The sequence below is a fragment of the Hylobates moloch genome, unplaced genomic scaffold, assembly GCF_009828535.3.
Source record: "Hylobates moloch isolate HMO894 unplaced genomic scaffold, HMol_V3 SCAFFOLD_26, whole genome shotgun sequence".
Classification (NCBI taxonomy): domain Eukaryota; kingdom Metazoa; phylum Chordata; class Mammalia; order Primates; family Hylobatidae; genus Hylobates; species Hylobates moloch.
The window spans coordinates 4,648,828-4,670,511 of NW_026652301.1; the positions used below are offsets into that span (position 1 = coordinate 4,648,828).

At 36.2% G+C, this 21,684-nt stretch overlaps 1 protein-coding gene across 6 annotated transcripts in view; it reads right to left on the reverse strand.

Annotated features, from left to right (window-relative positions):
* The window catches only part of LOC116463116 (utrophin-like), a 572,404-nt gene that overhangs the window by 252,915 nt on the left and 297,805 nt on the right, over positions 1-21,684 (reverse strand). For 5 of the 6 annotated variants that reach the window (XM_058434468.1, XM_032146075.2, XM_058434467.1 and 2 more), the window contains one exon: positions 21,316-21,505. In XM_058434468.1, the coding sequence (XP_058290451.1) occupies positions 21,316-21,505 (190 nt within the window). Of the gene's footprint in view, positions 1-15,001; positions 15,515-21,315; positions 21,506-21,684 lie in introns of those variants that run through there. The other variant, XM_032146079.2, reaches the window with a different exon arrangement.

Consider the following 21,684-nt stretch of genomic DNA (forward strand, 5'->3'; position numbering starts at 1 on the left):
GAATCCTCCTACGACATGGAAGCCACTTCAAGTTGTCCCGCCTTTTTGGACCAAATCAACGTACATCTTACATGTATTGATAGATGTCTGTTTTCTCCCTAAAATGTATAAAACCATGCTATACCCTGATCACCTTGGGCACTTGTTATCAGGATCTCCTGGGGCTGTGTCATGGGCCATGGTCACTCACATTTGGCTTGGAATAAATCTCTTCAAATATTACAGAGTTTGACTCTTTTCGTTGACAGATTCATCCTTGGAAGCCAGAATGATATATGTTGTTCCATATAATTTTCAGTAAATAAAGAACAACCCTATGTCTCAAACATTTTAATTCCTATCATTCTTTCACCAGATAAGCAGGAGAAAATTCAGGTTATCTGGCAATGTAAAAATTCTAGATATAAAGAGGTTTAAAATGTAATGATTTAAAAACAACGGTATGTGTGCTAAAAGAATCACACCGGCCGGGCGCGGTGGCTCACGCTTGTAATCCCAGCACTTTGGGAGGCCGAGGCAGGCGGATCACGAGGTCAGGAGATCGAGACCACGGTGAAACCCCGTCTCTACTAAAAATACAAAAAATTAGCCAGGCGTGGTGGCGGGCGCCTGTAGTCCCAGCTACTTGGAGAGGCTAAGGCAGGAGAATGGCGTGAACCCGGGAGGCGGAGCTTGCAGTGAGCCGAGATTGCGCCACTGCACTCCAGCCTGGGCGACAGAGCGAGACTCCGTCTCAAAAAAAAAAAAAAAAAAAAAAAGGATCACACCATATGTGATTAAGTCAAATTATAAAGCACCAGCTTTAAGTAACGACTCAGAGAAATGAGAAAAGCAAAACAAAAAGGTATAGTTATGAATGGGCTTTACAATAACTTATTATGAGTAAATCATTCCTTTGACAAAGTTTATGCTTCTTTCATAGATAAAGACAAGGATAGTTCTAGAGCTTAAGAATAGAAACTTGATAACTTTCTACTAACCTTGATGAATATGAAAGACAAAAAGATATTATGTCAACACCAAAAGAAGGGCCCCCATGCCTGTCTCAACAAAAGTTATCAGTTGCAAGCCTTGTTAAATAAGGTTACACACCAACTTTCCTATTATACTGAATTTTAGAGAATGACAGCTTTCATAAAGGACAATTTTGTTGCTCATCTCTACAGGAATTAGTAAAATATAATAAATGAGGGTATCAACTCTACATATTTCATGGTTTGAAAAGCTGCAAACTTTTATAGTAGGCATGCCTAGTTTTTGCAAAAGGAAAAAATGAGTTTTTAAATGTGTTTCACTTAAATGTAAATGAGCTAAATGAATGAAAGCTGCAGACTCAATAAATGTTTATTGCCAGGTAAGTTAAGGCACTTTTTTTTTTTTTTTTTTTTTTGAGACAGAGTCTCACTCTGTCGCCCAAGCTGGAGTGCAGTGGTGCAATCTCGGCTCCCTGCAACCTCTGCCTCCCGGGTTCAAGCAATTCTCCTGCCTCAGCCTCCCCAGTAGCTGCCCAGTAGCTGGGACTACAGGCATGTGCCACTACATCCTGCTAATTTTTTGTACTTTTAGTAGAGACAAGGTTTCACCATGTTAGCCAGGATAGTCTCAATCTCCTGACCTCGTGATCCGCCCACCTTGGCCTCCCAAAGTGCTGGGATTACAGATGTGAGCCATTGTGCCTGGCCAAGGCACTTTTAAGCCATTTTGCGCTTGTCACCATCTGAAGTTGAAACATGAAGAATACAAAAAAAAAAAAAAGCATTTCAAATTCTTTTATGACGCTCAACATTAAAGTATGCAAGGGTTCAAGTAATCTGACCAGCTTTTATTAGAATAGGGTTGTTGTTATCTATAAGACATTTTATCATAAAAATATTCAAGCATACAGAATAATTGAAAAAAGAGTAAAATAAATACCCATATACTGACAACCAGACTCAACAGCTGTTAAGATGTTACCATATGTGTTTTATCTAAAGAGATACATTTCATTAATTAATTTTTGGAACAACCTTCAAGTAAATCATTTACTCCAACTATTTGATTCATTTGGTGTCTCAATGGTCCAAATTAGAAACATATAAAATACACTTTGGTAGTACAGTCCCATGAAACCCAAAAATGGAATATATCCATACCATCGCAGTTTGGTCATTGCCACTACTAATTAATCCTACAGGACAAATCACTTAACTATTTTAAGCTTCTGTCTCCTGATCTTGAAAAAATTAGGAAGCTAAACTTGAGAATATCCAAAGTCACCATAGGTTATTAAATGTTATCATTTCAATACCCACAGGAAAACTCTACTCTCACTGCCCTGTTTGATCTGCATATGAAACTCGGAAAAACCGTAAGACACCTGAACGACAGCTGGCCAGAAGCTGCCCCGTACCCTAACCTGCAAGGATGTGGACACATTTCTAGAAATCACTCCAGCTTTTAAAGTAAGGATGACATTTGGCATAAGTAAACTATTCAATTATTAAGTTATCTAATGAGGTATTGATTCTCAACCACATGCAACTTCCTGAAATTTTGGTTTATATGATATAATTTCTCCAATCTTTCTCTAGCTTCCTATCAAGCTTACTGCTCAGCTTTTAGAAATAAGCATAATAGGTCATTAGGCTTCCATTAGAAGCAATTACTTCAAAATAGAGCAAATGTTCCCCTTTCTTTACCACCACACCATATAAGGATCTTCCACAAAGACAGGCCATGTAATGAAGCAATCTAGGTTTTGTTTCAAGAATTAATGCAAAACAGCACTCAGTCATTATGGTCATTAATTCAGGTTATTCACTACCTATCAAAATCACACTCTCAAAAAATATATTATGCAAAAACCATTTGAGATTTACCAGAATGTGTAATTATTATTGAAATTCAAGAAAGATCTTCCTTCTTCAAGCCTTCCCAGCATCTAAGATTACTAATGTATAGGTTTTTAAAATTATGGCTGCCCTAATTTTGGATTGAATAAAGACTTCGAAATACTTCATTTGACTAGATGCTGCAGACTCAGGGGCTATTAGTCCTGCTCTGAAGACATGGACCCTTTTATGTAGCCCCAGTTTGAATCTAAGTTGTTTGGAAATAGTATGATTTTACTGGCAGAGAATGTACCTCAATATGGAAGGTGGCTGTGTGCCCCAGGAAAGAAGAAAAATGAACTGATCCTGCACTGCAGAAAGACCTCAGGTGGTTAGTATTCAACATTCTTCCACCTCAGTTGAGACACACAGAAGTTTGAGTTAATCACTGTTTCAAAACGCATTTCAGCAGTGAATGGTGAGAAAATCAAATGTAGGTAAATATTGTCATTGATTGTTATTTGTTGTTTTTATTTATAGGAAATTTAATATTTCAATTTCCATAATACTCTAGCTCTGCATAGCAAATTCATAAACATTAATACACTGGTCCTATAGCAGCTTTCTAAAGTATCTGGAATGCAAATTATTCCCACTGTCTAGAAGACAAAACTGAGGACTGATATATTACGTGGGCATTACATAAGATCAAACAAGTAAGGACTCAAATCTAGATCTCGTGATTCCAAATTCAGTATTTTTCCCATTATACTTAACTTGTACTGTATTCTAAATAATTTCCATTAAAAGTACATTACTGTGCATATTTTATAGATATGATTTACATATCATTTAACATAAGCTGCCCTAGATAGTACTAAGAATTAAAACTCAAAACTATCAAATTCTCTAAGATAAAGTAGTAAATTTATCACAATGAATTAGAATTATATTTCCATGACTTTTACCTAATCCCATGGTTTCAAAATCTTACTGTCAATCTAATATTAAAAAGAGAAAGTGTTCAGGGTTGCCTAGGGCTGGGGCAGTGCGGTGGGAAGAAATAGGGAATGACTGCTCATGAGTATGAGGGATTTCTTTTTAAGAAGAGACAAAAATGTTCTAAAATTAGATTATATTGATGGTTGCACAACCCTGTGAACATGCCAAAAGCATTGAATTGTACATTTTAAAAGCGAATTTTACATGAATTATATATCAATAAGACTATTTCAAAAAGAAAAAAAACTAGAGTCAAAGTTTATAGAACTTCTGCTTTACTGTATTAATTTTTAAATCTAAGAAAGAATTGAAATTTGGGTTATTTATTCAATATTTACAAATACTGTTTTGTTCACAGAACTCGAAAACAAGGTATAGTCCCAAATTCAAGAGTTTACAATTCAGAGGGTCAAAAAGAAATAAATAGCTAATTATAGTACCAGGCAAAGTTAAATACAAATTCTGCAAAAATAAATGCACATAAGATGTAGTGAAAGATACTAGAGTAATCTCCGGGGAGCTTAAATACAGAGTACCAGTGGGCTGCGTGACCTTGGGCAGCACAAAAAAATATATTAAAGCACTTTAAGAGCAAAGCTCTACATAGATGTTAAGGCACTGCATCCCTATTTATAAAATAAGGGAACTGGTCAAGTCATTTCTACAATTTCCATAAACTCTAATGTTCTACAAATCTATAATTTAATTCTAGACAGACTGACTTCTACTGTGAATTATTTTTCATTTTTGCTTGAAATATTGTGTAATTCCCTCATCAACTAAGTCATAACATAAAAGTATAACATTTTTGTCACTCCCATACCAAACTGACTTACATCCAAAAGAAGGCTGTTTCCTTTAAAAGAGGCATTCTGAAGAATTATGTCCTTATTTTAAAGATACAAATATTATGCAATTTCTTTTTTTAGAATTCCTTTTTGGAAATGCTGTCTGTGTTTGAGTATCTCCAATATTCACAAATATTTTTCCTTTGAAAATGAACTAAATTTTGGAAACAGTCAAAAAGATCTGGCATACATAGCTGGCAATCAAAAGGGCAACTTTTTTATTAATATAAAAATGTAAATGAATGAACTTTGTAGACATTTATGATGGACAAGTACCCAATGTTCTCGGAATACAATCAGCATACTTTTGTGCTCCACGTCTGAGGCAGGAGAACAGTGTCTGGAGACAGGGATTCTAAGGCCAAGCCATGGCTGAGTTCTTGGAATTGGGCCAAAAGGAAAACCCCATCTCTCCATGCCCAAGTGACAAGAGGCCAGAGACGCCTCTCTTTACAAAACCCCTCTACCCTACCCTACAAATGGGAAATGCCTCTGACTGGTCGCAGGCCAAAGCCTCACTTCAGCCTCTGACTGGTCGCAGGCCAATCCTTCTTTCACATGGGGTGTTGTAACCAATTGGAGGCCTCTAAGGGTACCTAGGGGTGTCACCAAATTTTTTTAGTTTAATAAAATCCCTAAAGAAAATTGCAATCAGGGCTTTTGGGCCACCTGCTCAAGCCCATTCCCACTCTGTGGAGTGTACTTTTCTTTCAAAAAATCTGTGCTTTCATTGCTTCATTCTTTTGTTGCTTTGTTTGTGTGTTTTGTTCAATTCTTTGTTCATTGCACCAAGAATGTGGACAGCTTGCAGTCAAGACTTTGCATCTGGTAACATGTTTACTCATTCAGTCTATTCCCAGAGTTTTCTGCTCTACTAAAATTCTATCTACTCCTCAAGATCCATATTAGTACTACATTTTCTCCAAACACTTCCCTGACATTTTAAATTCAGATTTTACTGCCCCTTCTTCTGTGTTCAAACAACTTCTAGTTTTATTATACTGTATTTGTTGCATCTCATTTTAGAAACTACAGTGATTAGGTTCTCAGTATCTGAAATTCAGACAGTTCTGGGATAGAATATTTGATCCTACACAGGTAAATCACTCAACTTGACTAGGTTTCAGTTTATATTCTATAACAGGATTATGATTTTCATCTAAAAACTTCATAAAAATATTTTTAATTGGCATTGCCTATTGTCTGTAAGGGTACAAGAAATTAGGCATTCAAGCTGGTAGTGGTTATGTAAACAGGTGCTACCTTGCAAGATGGAAATCCAGCAATAAATATCAAAAGCTTTTCATTGGCCGGGCGCGGTGGCTCACGCCTGTAATCCCAGCACTTTAGGAGGCTGAGGCAGGAGGATCACGAGGTCAAGAGATCAAGACTATCATGGCCAACACGGTGAAACCCCGTCTCTACTAAAAATACAAAAATTAGCTGGGCATGGTGGTGCACGCCTGTAGTCCCAGCTACTTGGGAGGCTGAGGCAGGAGAATTGCTCGAACGTGGGATGCGGAAGTAGCAAGTGAGCTGAGATTACTCCACTGCACTCCAGCCTGGTGACAGCAAGACTCTGTCTAAAAAAGTAAAAAAAAAAAAAAAATTTAAAAAGCTATTCATTGTTCTGGTACTTTGGTCCAGTTATGCTATTCTAATAATGTACCCTGTACATAATCAGGATGCACTTAATGATGTATAAGGATGTTCATCATGGAATTATTTATCATGAGAACATTGGTAACAACCTAGTTACCTAACCATAGTGGGTTCTCTGAATAAATTATGGTGCAGCCACTCAATAGAATTTTATTTACATTGTTTTAAAAAAATCAAAATACACGACATTAAAAAAGCATTCATGATGTGTAAAGTGTAGAAGGAAGGTTATAAAATCTTAGAATAAAGCTACAGAGCAAATAGCATTTCCCATACTTCTCTATCACAACCACCCTGGCCTGTGGGATGCCAGGGGAGGTGCAGCTACACTCTAGTCTTTTAAAATTCTGAACCCAGAGTAAATACACGATCAGATAATGTTTTCAACTAAAAAAGTTCCCCCTTTTCTCTACCTCTTTAACTCTTGCAACATTTACCCTGAAAAAAAAGGAAAATTCCTCATTTTATAAAATTTTTGAGCTAAGAATCAAGAGCTTTTCTTTAAGGCTATAATTAATACTAGACTTATACTAAGAATACTAAATTCAGATTTTGGGGGGTGAGCTTAGACTCAAAACTGATGGCACCAAAAAGCATAATTCTTAAAATGTACACTTTTCAGAAGTACATTTAAAATTCTCAGTATTTCTTTCCAACCTCTACTAAGCAACCATATTTGTTTTTCCTCTTGTATCACTCAGAGTAAAGACGACTTCTTTCCTTTGCTTTGTTTAGTTTCTGGCAATGGAATAGGACTTCTTTTTAATATGAGGTTTTATGTCAATCAGCATTATATCAGTTTCTTTGTGGGTTAACTAGATTTTTAGGGGCCATCTCAGAGCCTAATCTATAATCCAGAAGAGGCTTCATAAATTGAGGAGCATCCTACAGGATCTTCTATCACAAGCCCCACTGGTCAAGGGAAGATTTTCTTGCATTTCCTCAAGCTGAGATTCACAGAAAATAACAACCCCAGGGAAAATTTCAAAGATTTATTTTCTCCTTCACTGTTGAAAGCAGGAGTTTCTGGCATCTTTGCAGTGGGGTGACCAGGGTGCATCTGAACCCCAGTGAGTCAAAGTCTGCAGGGGCATGAATCCTTTGGAAAAATTCTCAGGCAACTGTAATGTGAACATCCTTGTTAAAATGTAAGGGTTACTTCAGAGATAAAGATAATGAAGATGATGATACCATCACCACACCCAAGAGACATGAGACTGTGCTGGGCATGTCAGATGGATCATCTCATTTGATCCACACTCAATCAAGGTGGGAGAATAATCCTACCAATAGTGGTAACTGTAACAACAGTAGCCAACCCATGCAGCAGTTATGTGCCAGCCTTTGTTTTTACCATTTTATCAATATTAACTTATTTAACTCCTACAACAACCTTATGTGTGTGTGCATGTGTGTACGTGTGTGTGTGTGTGTGCGTGTGTGTGCGTGTGCGTGTGTGTGTGTGTGTGTAGATTGAGACAGAGAGAGACTAATTCCAACCCTATCTTCTGAAAAGGGAACTGAAACACAGAGATGTGGAAGGATTTGCCAAGGTTACATAACTGGTAAATGGCAAAGCCAGAATTGTTTGAATCTAGTCTCACGCTAGACTCGTGTGAACGACTAAAATTCCTCAGAACAACTTATTTGTACTTCCTTGTTTCCCATGGAAAATGCAACACTGCATTTTACATTTATGCTGCTTAGCACATATCTTTGGTGCATGACAGCCATTCAATACATGTTCTTTGAATTAAATTTTTAAAAATATATACATATTTGTTATTTTAAACAGCTCAGTCTGTTAAGTTAGTTGACTCCTTTCAGTTTCTTTCTTGGCAGCTATTATGTCCTTTTAAATATAATGATAAAAAACTACATTTGGGTATGGATAACTGGGTTCAATGAACACATAATTTAACATTTGTATTATTAAGAATCAAACCAAATTAAGTTATAAATAAAAAACCAGAAACAACTATATTAATATGGATGGAAATGACCCAATCCATCTTTCTTATGAAAGTGCAAAATAAACTCATTTTAAAAAATCTTTATTTCCTTAACATTATATAGCCAATACTTGAACATCAAACATTGAAATAGTTTTGAAAAGAATACTATTTCCTCACTTTTAAACTTCTAGGCAAACAAGTACAAAGCTACCTGCTCAAAACTGTCAGCAACTTTGGAAGGCCGAGGCAGGCAGATTGCTTGAGCTCAGGAGTTCAAGACCAGCCTGAGCAACATAGTGAGACCCTGTCTCCACAAAAAAATACAAAAAAAGTTAGCCGGGTGTGATGGCATGATCCCAGCTACTCGAGAGGCTGAGGCGGGAGGATAGCTTGAGCCCAGGAGGTCAAGGCTGCAGTGAGCCATGATGGCACCACTGTACTCCAGCCTGTGCGACAGAGACCCTGTCTCAAAAAAAGAAAAAAAAAGCTGTCAGCAATCAAACATCCATTATAGACTATCTCTGTTTCCTTACGTCCAAAATTAATGGTTGAATCAGATGATTTCCAACATTTCCTCATTCTCCAGAATTCCATGTTTTAAAGGAACATAGAATGTTCTCCTCATGATCCAGCTCATGTTTTAAAGGAGACTGCAGACTAAATTTCTTTAGACAAGGAAATGCATATGGAAATAATTCAGAACAAAACAATATCTATTACTTAGTTAATGTAATCTCTCTTTCTATATCTTCTATACTGAATGACCCATTTTATCCCAATATAATTCCTAAAACTATCTATCTAAAATTACAGGTAGAGAGACACTGGCTATTGAAGCAGAAAACCTATGTTGAACACAAGCTGCACCGCATACCAGCTGAGCAACTACTGGCATGTTCCTTCACTTGCTGACTTGCAAAACAAATTTCTTTCCTATCTATCTCCTAAGGACACACGATAATGTAATATTGTTAATATTATATTTATAATGATGTAATATATGAGAAAACACATTGTAAACTCTAAAATACTAAAAATGTAAGGAAACTATACTAGCAGTATCAAGATATTTTCCCATCATAACAGCTAACAGTTATTCTATTGTTGTAGTCAACCATTTTTCTCTCAATTCTGTTAAAATAAAAACAAAATAGTTGTCTATTGTGCAAACAGTTCAACATCTTCTTCCATTTGATGTTTTTCCAAAATTATTGCTTAACTTTATGAAGCCATATTTTCACATAAGCCTATTATTTATTAAGCATTAAAAGGCACTGTCTGCTTTTATAAGTGACCTTTGTTATAAATTAATCTTTTAGAGTTCCATAGAACTGAACAAACTAGAAGATGAAAAATGAAAAGCAACCCTCTGATGCACTTCACATCCTTTCCAATTTCAATTATTTGGACTCATTTACCTTGCTCAGAAATGAATAAGCTTTGTGAAACTGAGAAAGCTACCATGGCATAACATTTTCTACATTCTTTTATCTCTATGGTAGGAACTCTACTAATTGCTTAATTTAGAGAACTAAAAATAAACTACCAAATATACTAAGAGAAGTTGGTAGTGATCACAGTGAAGAGTAAGAGGAAGGAGCTATGTCTGCACATTTAAAATCTAGCTAGGAAATTTCCACTAGAAATTTAATAAGCTTTGCCTCTAGGAAAACACAAATCATCAACCCTTTAAGTTATAATTATCAGGTAATACTCTACAAATAAAGGAGACCTTTTATCCGTATCCTTAATACTACTTCGACTCCCTCTCAGAAGGACTTTCTATTTGTTCCAGATTTGTACTAATATTACACTTCTAGACATACACCAATGATAATTATATCTTGGCTATAAAAGAATTTTAAAATGCTATCTTGTAGAATGTATTAGTTATTTTTTAATTGAGTGACAAAGCATTGCATCAGATCTAATTATACTGCTTTTATCTAATTATATTGACTTTAACCAAGTCATTGATAGCATGAGTTTTCTGATTAACAAAATGTTAGTTAATTGGATAACTTTTTAAAAACATAATTTTGACAACACATATCAACTTGGGGAACTACAGCAAAACAGAGGTCCAAGAGCCTTCTAAAATAGCACTTGTGCTCTTAGAAGCCACAGGAATCATATCTGATAGTGGCAGGCAGAGGTGCAGGTGTTTTCTCCTTGATCCCATCTCACTTTTGTCTGTAATCTTGACCTGACTAGGAAGTGCAGAAAGAGAGGCAGAGTAGAGAAAGCAGTCTGTGTGGGTATCCATACAGCTCCCAGGAAACACACCTACGGCATCCATAGAGAGGGTTAGATGGAGGCAAACCCATCTACATATGCCATTTTTCTCCATTAAACCTCAACCTTCACATACTTTCTGAACTAATCCAACCAAGACTTTCTCATGAAGCCAAGAAGAGACAACTCATATGATCAAGTGGGAATTCTAACTTCCATACTAGAGGGTCATGACTCTGAGCTCCATGGTTCAAACAATCTATGTATGAGTTGGTTATTGAGAGAAACTGAGGGAATCCAAGAGTTGACCTTAAAATACATACATCTCAACAATCAGATCATGATAAAGTAAATCTCCATTGCCCTAGATCACTTCAGGATTTAATTGTTCAAGGAGAGCAGGGTTCTCCATGTGAAAAAAAGGTGGGAAAATGTTTGAGAGTAAAAAATACAAAATTCAACCTGTCAAAAATACACCATTCCATTCCGTGTCTTCTAAAAAACCACATACTCAACCTTAACTACCTCTAAATACAGGAGCTATACATGTAGATGAAAAATAATGTGTGACCTTACTTCATCAGTGAATCTAAAAACCCACTGAGAGATTAATGTGCCTTCATGTTCATTATCTATTACTCAATAGCACTACAAGCAACTACATAGTTCTGTGTTGTCCACGTCCACACATGAAAACACACACACATAGCCACAAAGCAAGCCTTTTGTAGACATCACTGGTCAATCGTGACTTGCTAGGTGGAATCTTCTTGTCTCTTTCTATTTTTCACAGAACATTCAGAAGTAGTTGCTTTAATACCACAGAAGACACAGTTTTCCAGGGAAGACTTTGAGATCAGCACCACACTGAAAGCTCAAGCCCCCCAGAAGGCCAGGCTAAGAATAGCCATGGTTTCACTCTGTATGTAAATGACTAGTCACCAAAATCGTGCTGTGTATACCACATAGAGAAAAAGAATCAACTGGGGTACAAAAAGGCAACAGTAGAAAGTAAGAACAAAATTATACACTACTAATATTTAATACATGATTTCACCATGGCATATGTGTATAATTTTTAAATGAATACACATCTATATATAGCTAGATGTTTGAAAGATTTTTGCTGAAGAAATATGATCAGAATAGTTGGGGGGGGGTGACTAAAACCACTTAAACTAAAATGATTTACATATACATTCAAGCAAATAGAAGTTATATCATTTAAATCAACATTTTCTAAAATGCCTGAGTCACAAAGAACTCAATTTACAGCACTAAATATTTTTAAATTTTTCTCGTTTTTCTATAATGTTCATATCCCAATCTACTTTGCAGGAAACTGCTTTTTACCATGCCCTCAATTGCTAAATATTTTACAGAAATTGGCACTAAGAAAAAATAAGGAGGACTTATAAAAATTTCTTCTAATTTAACATTAACACAAACAACTCATTTCTAATCTAAAGATTTAATGATATAAAACACCCCAAAGTAATCACATAACAATAAAAACAAATTCAATATTATTTTTCAAATCATTTACATCAGCTTCGTTTCTACTGTGCTCTACTAAAAGAAAAATTATTTTATAGGCATGAAAATTTTAAAGAAACTAAGCAAACAAAACCATATCTGAGAAAATTAGCATCCAGTGAAGGGTGATTTTAGGTCATCAGGGCAATTTCAATGCTGCTAATTATATCTCCAAGTAAGCAGCACTTACGTTTTTGCTTCCTGCTCAAATTTTATTGGATGTATAACCGAGAAGAAATATTTTTAAAGGCAAAAAATACACGTGAATGTGTAAATAGATTGTGGGAGGGGAGTATATTTTAACTGTGGGAGCTGTGACATGCCTTTTTTCATTCCTCCCTTCTCTTTGAAACATACAAGAAAACCCACAAATTGAGAATATTCTACACAAATATCTACTCGTGTAACACACACACTATCTTCTGACAAACAAGAGAAGTATGAAAATAAGCAGAAAAGAAGAGCTGCCACAGAGGGAAAAGTCTAACAAAAGACTAAACAAATAATACATAAAAAGAATGATCCTCAAGAGGAATTTAAAAGAAGATAAAAATATTCAGACACTGAATTTCAAAATGCCAATATGAATTTTAAATAGTCAAATTTCCCTCAGATTATGCCACATTTTATTCTCATTCATTTTGGTCTCTAAATGTATTTACAATAGACTGTTTCTATATTTTTATGGAGAAACACAAACTTAAAGCATTTTTTTTCTAAGAAACTAAATTTAGAGAATGTGGGAGGAATAAGGAGAAAGTCAAGACAGCATTTACAATTTAATGGCAAGGGAATTTACAGTGTTTTAAAGCAAATAAATGTCAAACCTATTTAAACTTTTAGGTATGACACACGGACTATTGATAATTAAAATACAATTAAGTATTTTTGGTTGGTATAGCTACCTCTATCAATATTTGAGATGGCAACTGTTAATATTTAAGTCTACAACTAAATTTTTATTTCATTAAATTAATATAGCTCAATAACTTCGATCAGTTTTCAAAATATAACCACACAAATAAAATTTATCTGTTACTAGTTTATTTATTTCATAGTAATTGTGCCGCTTCCTAATCTGGATTTACAGTTCTTCAGGCAAAATCTCCTATGTCACTGCCTTATACTGACACCTGCTGGAATGTACTGGAATTGTACATTTCTCATTGCGTTATCCAGGCAGTTGTTAATTTTGTACATGGGAAAGAATACGTGGAAGATAGTATTTCAACAGCAAATAATGGAAATTTTAATTTTCTAAATGAAATAAGTAACATTTATTCTAAACATTTAAATTTTCATGGTATCTTTAGGAAATTATAAATCAAGAAGTCTTCCTAAAAAGCACTTCTGATGGTAATTTATCCAATGACTTCAGTGACTTAACTTGTGCCTATTTGCGGTAGAATTAGGAAACTAATTAGCAACTTTCTCCAATACTTGACTTTTGCTGTTTCATACTTTGCACTAACTTAATACCTTGGACTTTAGAAAAATATTTGGTTTTGTGAAAGTACACACACACAAACAGATCAGGAAAATGACCCTGCTCTTAAAAAAAGAATGCTTTATATATTCATACCGGTAGTTAAAAAAATTAAATAGCATAAATTAGTGAATGAGCTTTTCTTATCTATTATCAAAATTGCCTTTTCATGAAAAACATAAATGTTTTACCAGAACAAACTTATCCATTGAAGTGGAGCAAAACACAACACATTGAAATAATTAGGTTTACAAATCTTTGTAACTGAATTAAGTTCCATTAAGTTTCAATTAACTTCTTATGCAAATAAAACTCTTGTAAGTATTTCTGAAAAGAATACCCCACTACCTGAATCTGTCTCCCAAAACTTCCGGAAAAAAAAAAAAGTTTCCAGACAGCAATATATCTAATCGGCCAAATTGTAAGAAATTACAGTGTGATATAATAAAGTTAATGGAATACTGCTTCCCACCTCAATCTGCTGCCATATAAGCATCATCTAGATGCCTGGACATGCCATATTGCATATCATCAGAAAAATAATATTTTCTCAGAGGCAGTTGTTTTGATCACAAATGAGTTTGGGCAGCTAACAGAGCAACAAGATACATTCTTGAGAACGGTACTAAAAATATGATAGGAAGGAGGAATATAGTACTGCGGTAGTGTAAAAATTGCTATTATAACTCTCTCCTTTTACATCAAAACACTCTAATTTTGACAAAAGTAATGACATAGTATCTACATAGTTTGAATAAAACAAAACTATGATCAAACATGTAACAGCTGACTTAAAAAAATACAGCAGCTGATTGAATGCTTTATGTTCAGGATGACGTACTATTAGAAATTTGCAACTGTCAAACAAGTTGCCTCCTGTAAGTCTACTTAATTCACCTATCCAAATGAAATTAAATTCTTCAAGTGTAACTATCATATATGGAGATTCAAGAATATAGGGGATGTTTTATGATGAAATTCAGTCTGATCATTTTTTTAAAATGTGTTTTAATTGTTTTAATTGAAAAAGCAATTAGCTATAAAACGATGGAACATTTTTTAAAAATCTACTGAAAGATTATTTGGCATTCTTCTTTTAATTTTACTAAAATTTACATAAGATTAATGTGCCATTCAATATTAAGATACTGCAAAGTACCAGAGAGGTAACAGGTCTTAATGAATGTAGTAGTTTTGCTATCATATTTTCTCCAAACATTTCACTAGCCCATCTCAGAAGACAAGATTGTGTCAGTTGCAAAATAAACTATGTACTAAAACTAAAACCTGTTTTAGATTTTTAAACAAAACGTAATTAATGCAATTCACTTTAACAGCTTTCCCAACCAGTTACTAAGAAAGGGAATCTTTCCTTGATAAGAACCTGAAAGATTAGTTTTTAGAGCCTGAGAAACAGTAGAACTGTCAGACACCCGAGATCCTTATTTTCAATCACTCAGTTACCTTACAGAGCTTCTGATACCGAGGAGAAGAAACTGCCATCCTTTGTAAACGATGCAACAAAACCACAACTTTCTGCAGAGACGTTCTCACCACAGCCATCATTTTAAGTTTACCACACTTCTGGAGACACCTCAGAATTTGCATTATAAATGAAGAGCAACGATCATTTCCTCCCGGTCACTGGACAATGATTTGTCAGTTCTCTGAGCATGCTCGTTTCCAGGAAAGCATTTGAAAGATACAGGGGGTTAGGTTCTAGGAAAAAGGAGGCTAGTATTCCTTCAACTTCTCAATTTAAAAAACACAGACAAACGCCACAGAGAAAGCCCCCCAGCAGATGCTCACAGGCAGCACTTGCTCAGCCCGGCATGGACAGAAATGAAGGAAGTTGTCGAGCAGCCAAGCGCTGCCGGCTGCGGGAGAGGAGTGTGCTCAGTAGCCAAAGAGGATATTAAGTGAAACATTAAAGCTGCAGATAGAAAGCGGACATCCCCTGGGAACAGGGATTCAGCATATCACCGCCACCACCATGGTGCATGCCCTGTAGCTGGTTTCTATTAAGAGAGAACGGAGCATTCACCCTCTCTAAAGAGGGATACGTTCACTACCCAATAAATGCAGCTCTAGCTGTGCTCTGTGAATTAGTGAACAGGAGATCCTGTTATAAATCTTGAGAAGAGCAGAAGGGTACACCTGACTCTAATGACAACAGCTCATACATTAAGTGCTAAAAAATCACCCCCAGACAGGTCTCAGCCCAAGATCACCTAAAACAAAACAAAACAACAACAATAAAGCAAAACAAAAAAAAATACTTGCAGGGGTTATGTGACTAAGATACCCTAAAAGCAGAGCGATCCAGTGGATTCTCATCTGCCTGCCTAGAAGGAAAGCCATTAGAAATGGAATAGGTTAGGATTTGTCTAATTAAACAGCTAAGTTAATAAAAAATGAAAAGTCTGTAATTGACTACTGAACATTCCAAATTGCCACATTTCCCCTTAGACAGCATCTTCATTATCTCATTTCATTTGCCATAAAGCTGTTTTAATTTTATGAATAGGAAATATGAGGCCATAATTATATCATATAAAAATCCAGTACAGAATTTTGGGGTTTTATGTGTATGTATATACACACTTGAGACATATTCTCTACTGCAGCCTGAATATCATTACAAATATCAACTGGGGTAAAGTACTATCAGGAGATGTGCAAAATAACCCTGGATGATTAAATGACGGGGTCAAAGAGCACAGCCAGAAATAGAACCCAGATGTTGCTCATTATCAGTGTCCTGCTCAATCTGGTAACTGGGCTAATGCTGCAATTTCACCTCTGTCTAATGTTGTCATGATTCTTTAAAAGAAATGCAGTATTTTCAAGTATTTGTTTTTCCTCCTTTACTTCATTTGCCTTTCTTAGTCCTTCATGTTAGAACGATTTAAGGTCCTATATTGTGTCTTACAGAACGGTGTTTATCAAGCAGTGCTTTGCTGACTTTATTGGGTCTTACAGAACTGTGTTTATCAGGCAGTGTTCTGTGGACGTCTGCCTGTATCTTTTCCCTGCAGGTCCATACTGAGAATCTACACTGCCTCCCTCTGGTGAGGCTAACAACGCCACCATATCTGTGTAAAGCCAGAAGTGGAGAGCATATTCAAAGGATAGAATGTAAAATGTTAAGGTATTTGGCAAATAGATAGAAATAGATTAGTGATTGTTCAGAGGGGAGGGAATTGGCGGGGAGGAATGGGAAATTGCTAGTAAAGGGAAGGGATTTCTTTTTGAGGTAATGAAAATATTCTAACTTGATTGTAGTGATGGTTGTACAACCGTGAACAGACTAGAAACAAATGAATTGTAAAATTTAAATGAATGAACTGTATAGTATGTGAATTATATGCCAAGAAAGTTGTTGTTAAGTAAGTATGAAGCTATAATTCCTGTCCTAGAACCAGCAGATGAAGTCCCCATGAGATAGGCACTCAACCCTCAAACACAGTGCTAAGCATGGGGCTGAGCACAGGAGAAAATCTAAAACAATCTATAATCAAAGTTGCACCTATGGAACAAGAGGATGAAAATGAGGCTAAAAGCAAACACAAGAGATAAAAGTGTAATAATCCTAAAACATAAATTATTAGAGAGCAAAACCAGCCACCCACGACAACACCACTCCAGGAAGGCAGCAGGAACTCAGGATTTTACCCAGGAAAGAATCAGAGCATCTCAATTAATTGGTAATGCCAAATGTAAAGCTAAAATTTTTAAATATAATTAAAAGAATAACAATCTTTTAGAATATGAACATGCACATTAAGAATAAATGCACTTGAACTAATAAACTAGTTGGAAGTCAATAATGGGCTTTTATACAAAAGCAAAAAATAAAGTTTCTTCATCTTTGGCCAAATACTCTTACCTGAATATAGATTCACGGTGACAACTGCATGCCAGGTATCTCCTCCTGGATGTTACTCCAATGCTTCATTTCAACAAAGTCAAAATGGATGAAATTCACCATCCCCACACATTTCCCGCTAACTTGCAACGCTGCCCTGACATTTTCTTCTATGTTCCCAGTCTTAGGCTCTAACACCACTTGGCAATCCGACTTTCCCCTTCCTTAGTCTATGTATACTATTGAGTCATTAGATCTACTACCCCTGCCATTGTCTCCTTTCTGGTAATTATCACCTGTAGCCTGGATAGCTACATGAGTATCCTAACAGGCCTCCCTTCTGTCACTCTTGTCTAGTTCAAGTCCATTCCTCATACCATCAGCTAAATTCCTATAAAGCAAAAATCCCATTGCATCACTCTTGTTACTATCCTTTATGATTTCTCTTCATTGCCACTGGGTTAAAATATAAATACTTGCATGGCATTTAAGACCCTCTATGAGCTGGACTGCTCAGTTCTCAAGGAGCTTGTCTCTCCTGCAGGTCTCCAAAGAATCGGCTTTTCTCTTGCCAAAATGCCTCTGCTGGGGAATAAATCCTAACAGCCTTGCAGCAGGGCAATGAAACATAGATGCATAAATCCAAATCATCATTCATCCTTAAAAGAATGACATGTATCATAGCATACTCCCAAAAGTCAATCATCTTCCATGTGCTTTAGAACTATCCTTATCAAAATTCACCCAAGATTCACCTTCAACTGAACATAGAATAAACTGCTTTATCTTCATGAAATTCTCCCATGGCTTTGGATCTGGTTGTCACAAGACATGAAGCAAGTATAAGCAGTGAATGTGTCAGCTACGCAGTTCTACATACATATCCTGTGCATGCAGCAAAGATACACCGAGCTCCTTATTCCATTTTCCTTAGTGCACAAAGACTGTGCACCACCACCACCACCACCACCACTGCCACCACCGTGCCTCTAGAACTTTTCTGCTATGGTTTGCCATGCTTTTGTACAGTCATTTTCTCCAACAAACTTCTCTCCATTTCCAAAAAAGTTTCTACTTTAAATGTCTGTTCACTCATACAAAACGAGAATCATTAATATACAACACCATAAAAAAATTAAAATTCTCTTGCCTCAGAAAAACTCAGTAAAAGGTACTAAATCTCTAACAATCATCTATCTATAAGGTGCTGAAAATAAAGCCATAGAATTTTTTAAAAATAGAATGGAGAGAACACTTTAAAATTAAGAGCATTTAATAACAAAGCAAGGGAATGAAAAATCATGCAAATTACCGTAATGTGAATCATTCTAAACATAAATGTACATATTTATCTTTAAACAAAGGAATTTTAGTAGACTCTTAGTAAATGTCCTCTTTATTACTTTCTACCAGCCAAAAGAGACTATTTTTAGCAACACTAAAGTAATAATGTATTATATTTTATAAAGCATTATAATGTATTTTAATATTTTTATCAGCAACCTTTCTTTCTTGATGCTGTTTGCCATAAGTAATCCTGTGCTTAGTTATTTTTATTTTGAAAGATTTTAAACATTTCTATTTACATTTGTCTTCCACTGTTTGAATATTCATTAAATATTGAGAAGAGTCTTAGCTATGGTAAGAATATATCCTAAGATAAAATGTGTCAGAAGACATCATTAAACTCTAGAACAGGCCTGTGTTTTGCTGGTGCTCATTACTAGGGTTCATTTAAAGCCTCCTTTATTCATTGTGTATAAACTGTTACCTACTCAAGTACACAGCCTAGATAGCTACTGAAATTAAAACCATTGCATAAATTAACTGTGAGCATTTATAGGTCAGGCTTTTTCTTGTTTAAATCATAAAAAAATAAATAATCTAGCATCTAACCACACTTAGAGTCCTCTATGACCTCCTAAAATACAGCTGATGGCTGAATATTTTATCAATTAACATTTATAGTGACCTCATAAGGCTCGAAAGAGTGAGTCAAAGGAACAGATTTAATTTTGATACTTGCCTGGTCACGCTCTTTAACAAGTCACAAAATGTATTGTGCAATGAATAAGATTCAAGCAGCAATGTATTTAAACAGAAATTTTCAACAAATGAATCTTAAGAACTGAATAGTAAAACACCATGAGTTTTCATGCACAGGGACAATTTATAAATAAGTTCATTTTCCAAAAAGATCTGTTTTTCAAATTGTGTAACTTTTCAGTGAAAATAATTTCAAACTTAAAGAAAAATTGTAAGAATCAGAGTAGTTCAAAGAAAGACTCTGTATCCTTCATCCAGATCCACACATTTGTTGACATTTTACAAAATGGTCTGTTGGATGTTTGAAGAGAAAAGAGCTCCTAAGAACGGATTTAAAAAAGGTTTCAATGCTGAGTTTCATAACGGTGAGTCAAGGTCCAAGGACAGCAGTCAGTATTTACTTAGGATTTGCACACAGGGCACTGCGTAGGCAACAATATGGATGATATAATCTCTGCCCTTGAAGAACCATGTGACCAACTGGGACAAGTGGAGACATGTATCAAAAGACAGTGGAGGCCAGGCACGGTGGCTCAGGCCTGTAATCCCAGCACTTTGGGCGACCAAGGCAGCTGGATCACTTAAGGTCGGGAGTTTGAGACCAGCCTGGCCAATGTGGTGAAATCCCATCTCTACTAAAAATACAAAAACTAGTCGGGCATGGTGGAGCACACCTGTAATCCCAGCTACTCAGGTGGCTGAGGGATGAGAATCGCTTGAACCCAGGAGGCAGAGGTGGTAGCAGGCTGAGATCACACCACTACACTCCAGCCTGGGCAACAAAACAACAACAACAAAAGACAATGGAACACGTGTTCACAAGTACATCAGAAATAATAGTTGTCAGACTGATGTGAGCATGGCATGGCATAAAGTAATCAGATGTAATACTATGGTTGACAAGGAGACTTCCCCATTGAAACAGGTTTTTGTTTTGTTTTTTTGGGGAGTGAACAGACAGTCTCGTTCTGCCACCCAGGCTGAAGTGTAGTAGCGTGATATTGGCTGACTGCAACCTCTACCTCCTGGGTTCAAGTAATTCTCATGCCTCAGCCTCCCAAGTAGCTGGGACTACAGGTGCACGCCACCACGCCTGGCTAATTTTTGTATTTTTAGTAGAGATGGGGTTTCGCCATGTTGGCCAGGCTGGTCTTGAACTCCTGACCTCAGGTGACCTACCCACCTTGGCCTCCCAAAGTGCTGGGATTACAGGCATGAGGCACCACGCTCTGCCTGAATCAGATTTTGAACTGGAAGGTTCAAGAGCACTAAAGCAGAACTACTTGAGGGCAGAAAAAGATTCAGACGTATTTCATAAGATTCCTCATAATGTTTGTAAATGAAAAGTTTTATATTAGCACATTTTGTGTAGAAGAAATATTTGAACCTCAGACTACACATACAATCACAGTTATCAAGCTAATGCCATAAAAGTAATACCATCAAGCCTACTATTCTTAGTTATAAACTAAGCCATAGAGCTTTTGCAGCTTTTATAATAAGTATGTATAATAAATGGAGAAAGAAACACTTCACATTAAGGGAAAATGCCCTTATAATTTAGGATTCAATAAAGCTAACCGTAATAGGGCTTAAAATGACAAAAAGCAGAATAGCTGTGAGCCTCTAACTCTAAATAAACAATTATTACTTCCATAAAACAAGGTGGGTTTTTTCCCTCTAACATTAAGTAAAAATATCTAATAGAGCTTATTTCAAGAAACCTATTATTCACAGGAGAGCACGGATTTCGTAAGAGAATAAAGTGACAACCTCACCTTTTAAGGGTAACACATTTGCATGCAGAGGGATCAAAAGCGCACAGAGCAAACACGAGTACTGGTGTGGTTTCCCATGCACTTACCTGCATCTGCTGTTTCAGTTCCCTGGCCAAGATACTATCCTGAAGAGCGTTCTCCCGATGAGAGGCATCCGCAAGCACATTCACTGTGGTCTCTGCTTCTTGGATCCACTTTAGGAAGTTTTCCAGATCTCTGCGAGAGGCTTGCACCGTCCTCCACTCAGCCTCCAAGGCGTTCTGTCTGTCAGCAATACTGAAAGTAACAATATGACAGCATGGCTCCATTACTTACAGTGTGACATTCCACATCACGCATCCCCTAAACAAAAAACTAACAGGCAGCCCCCAAAGGACCTTTTATTCAAGTCACCATAGGTAACTGGGAGATTTATTTGTATGTGTGTCTTGAATAATCCTTAGTGGGGTGGTCAT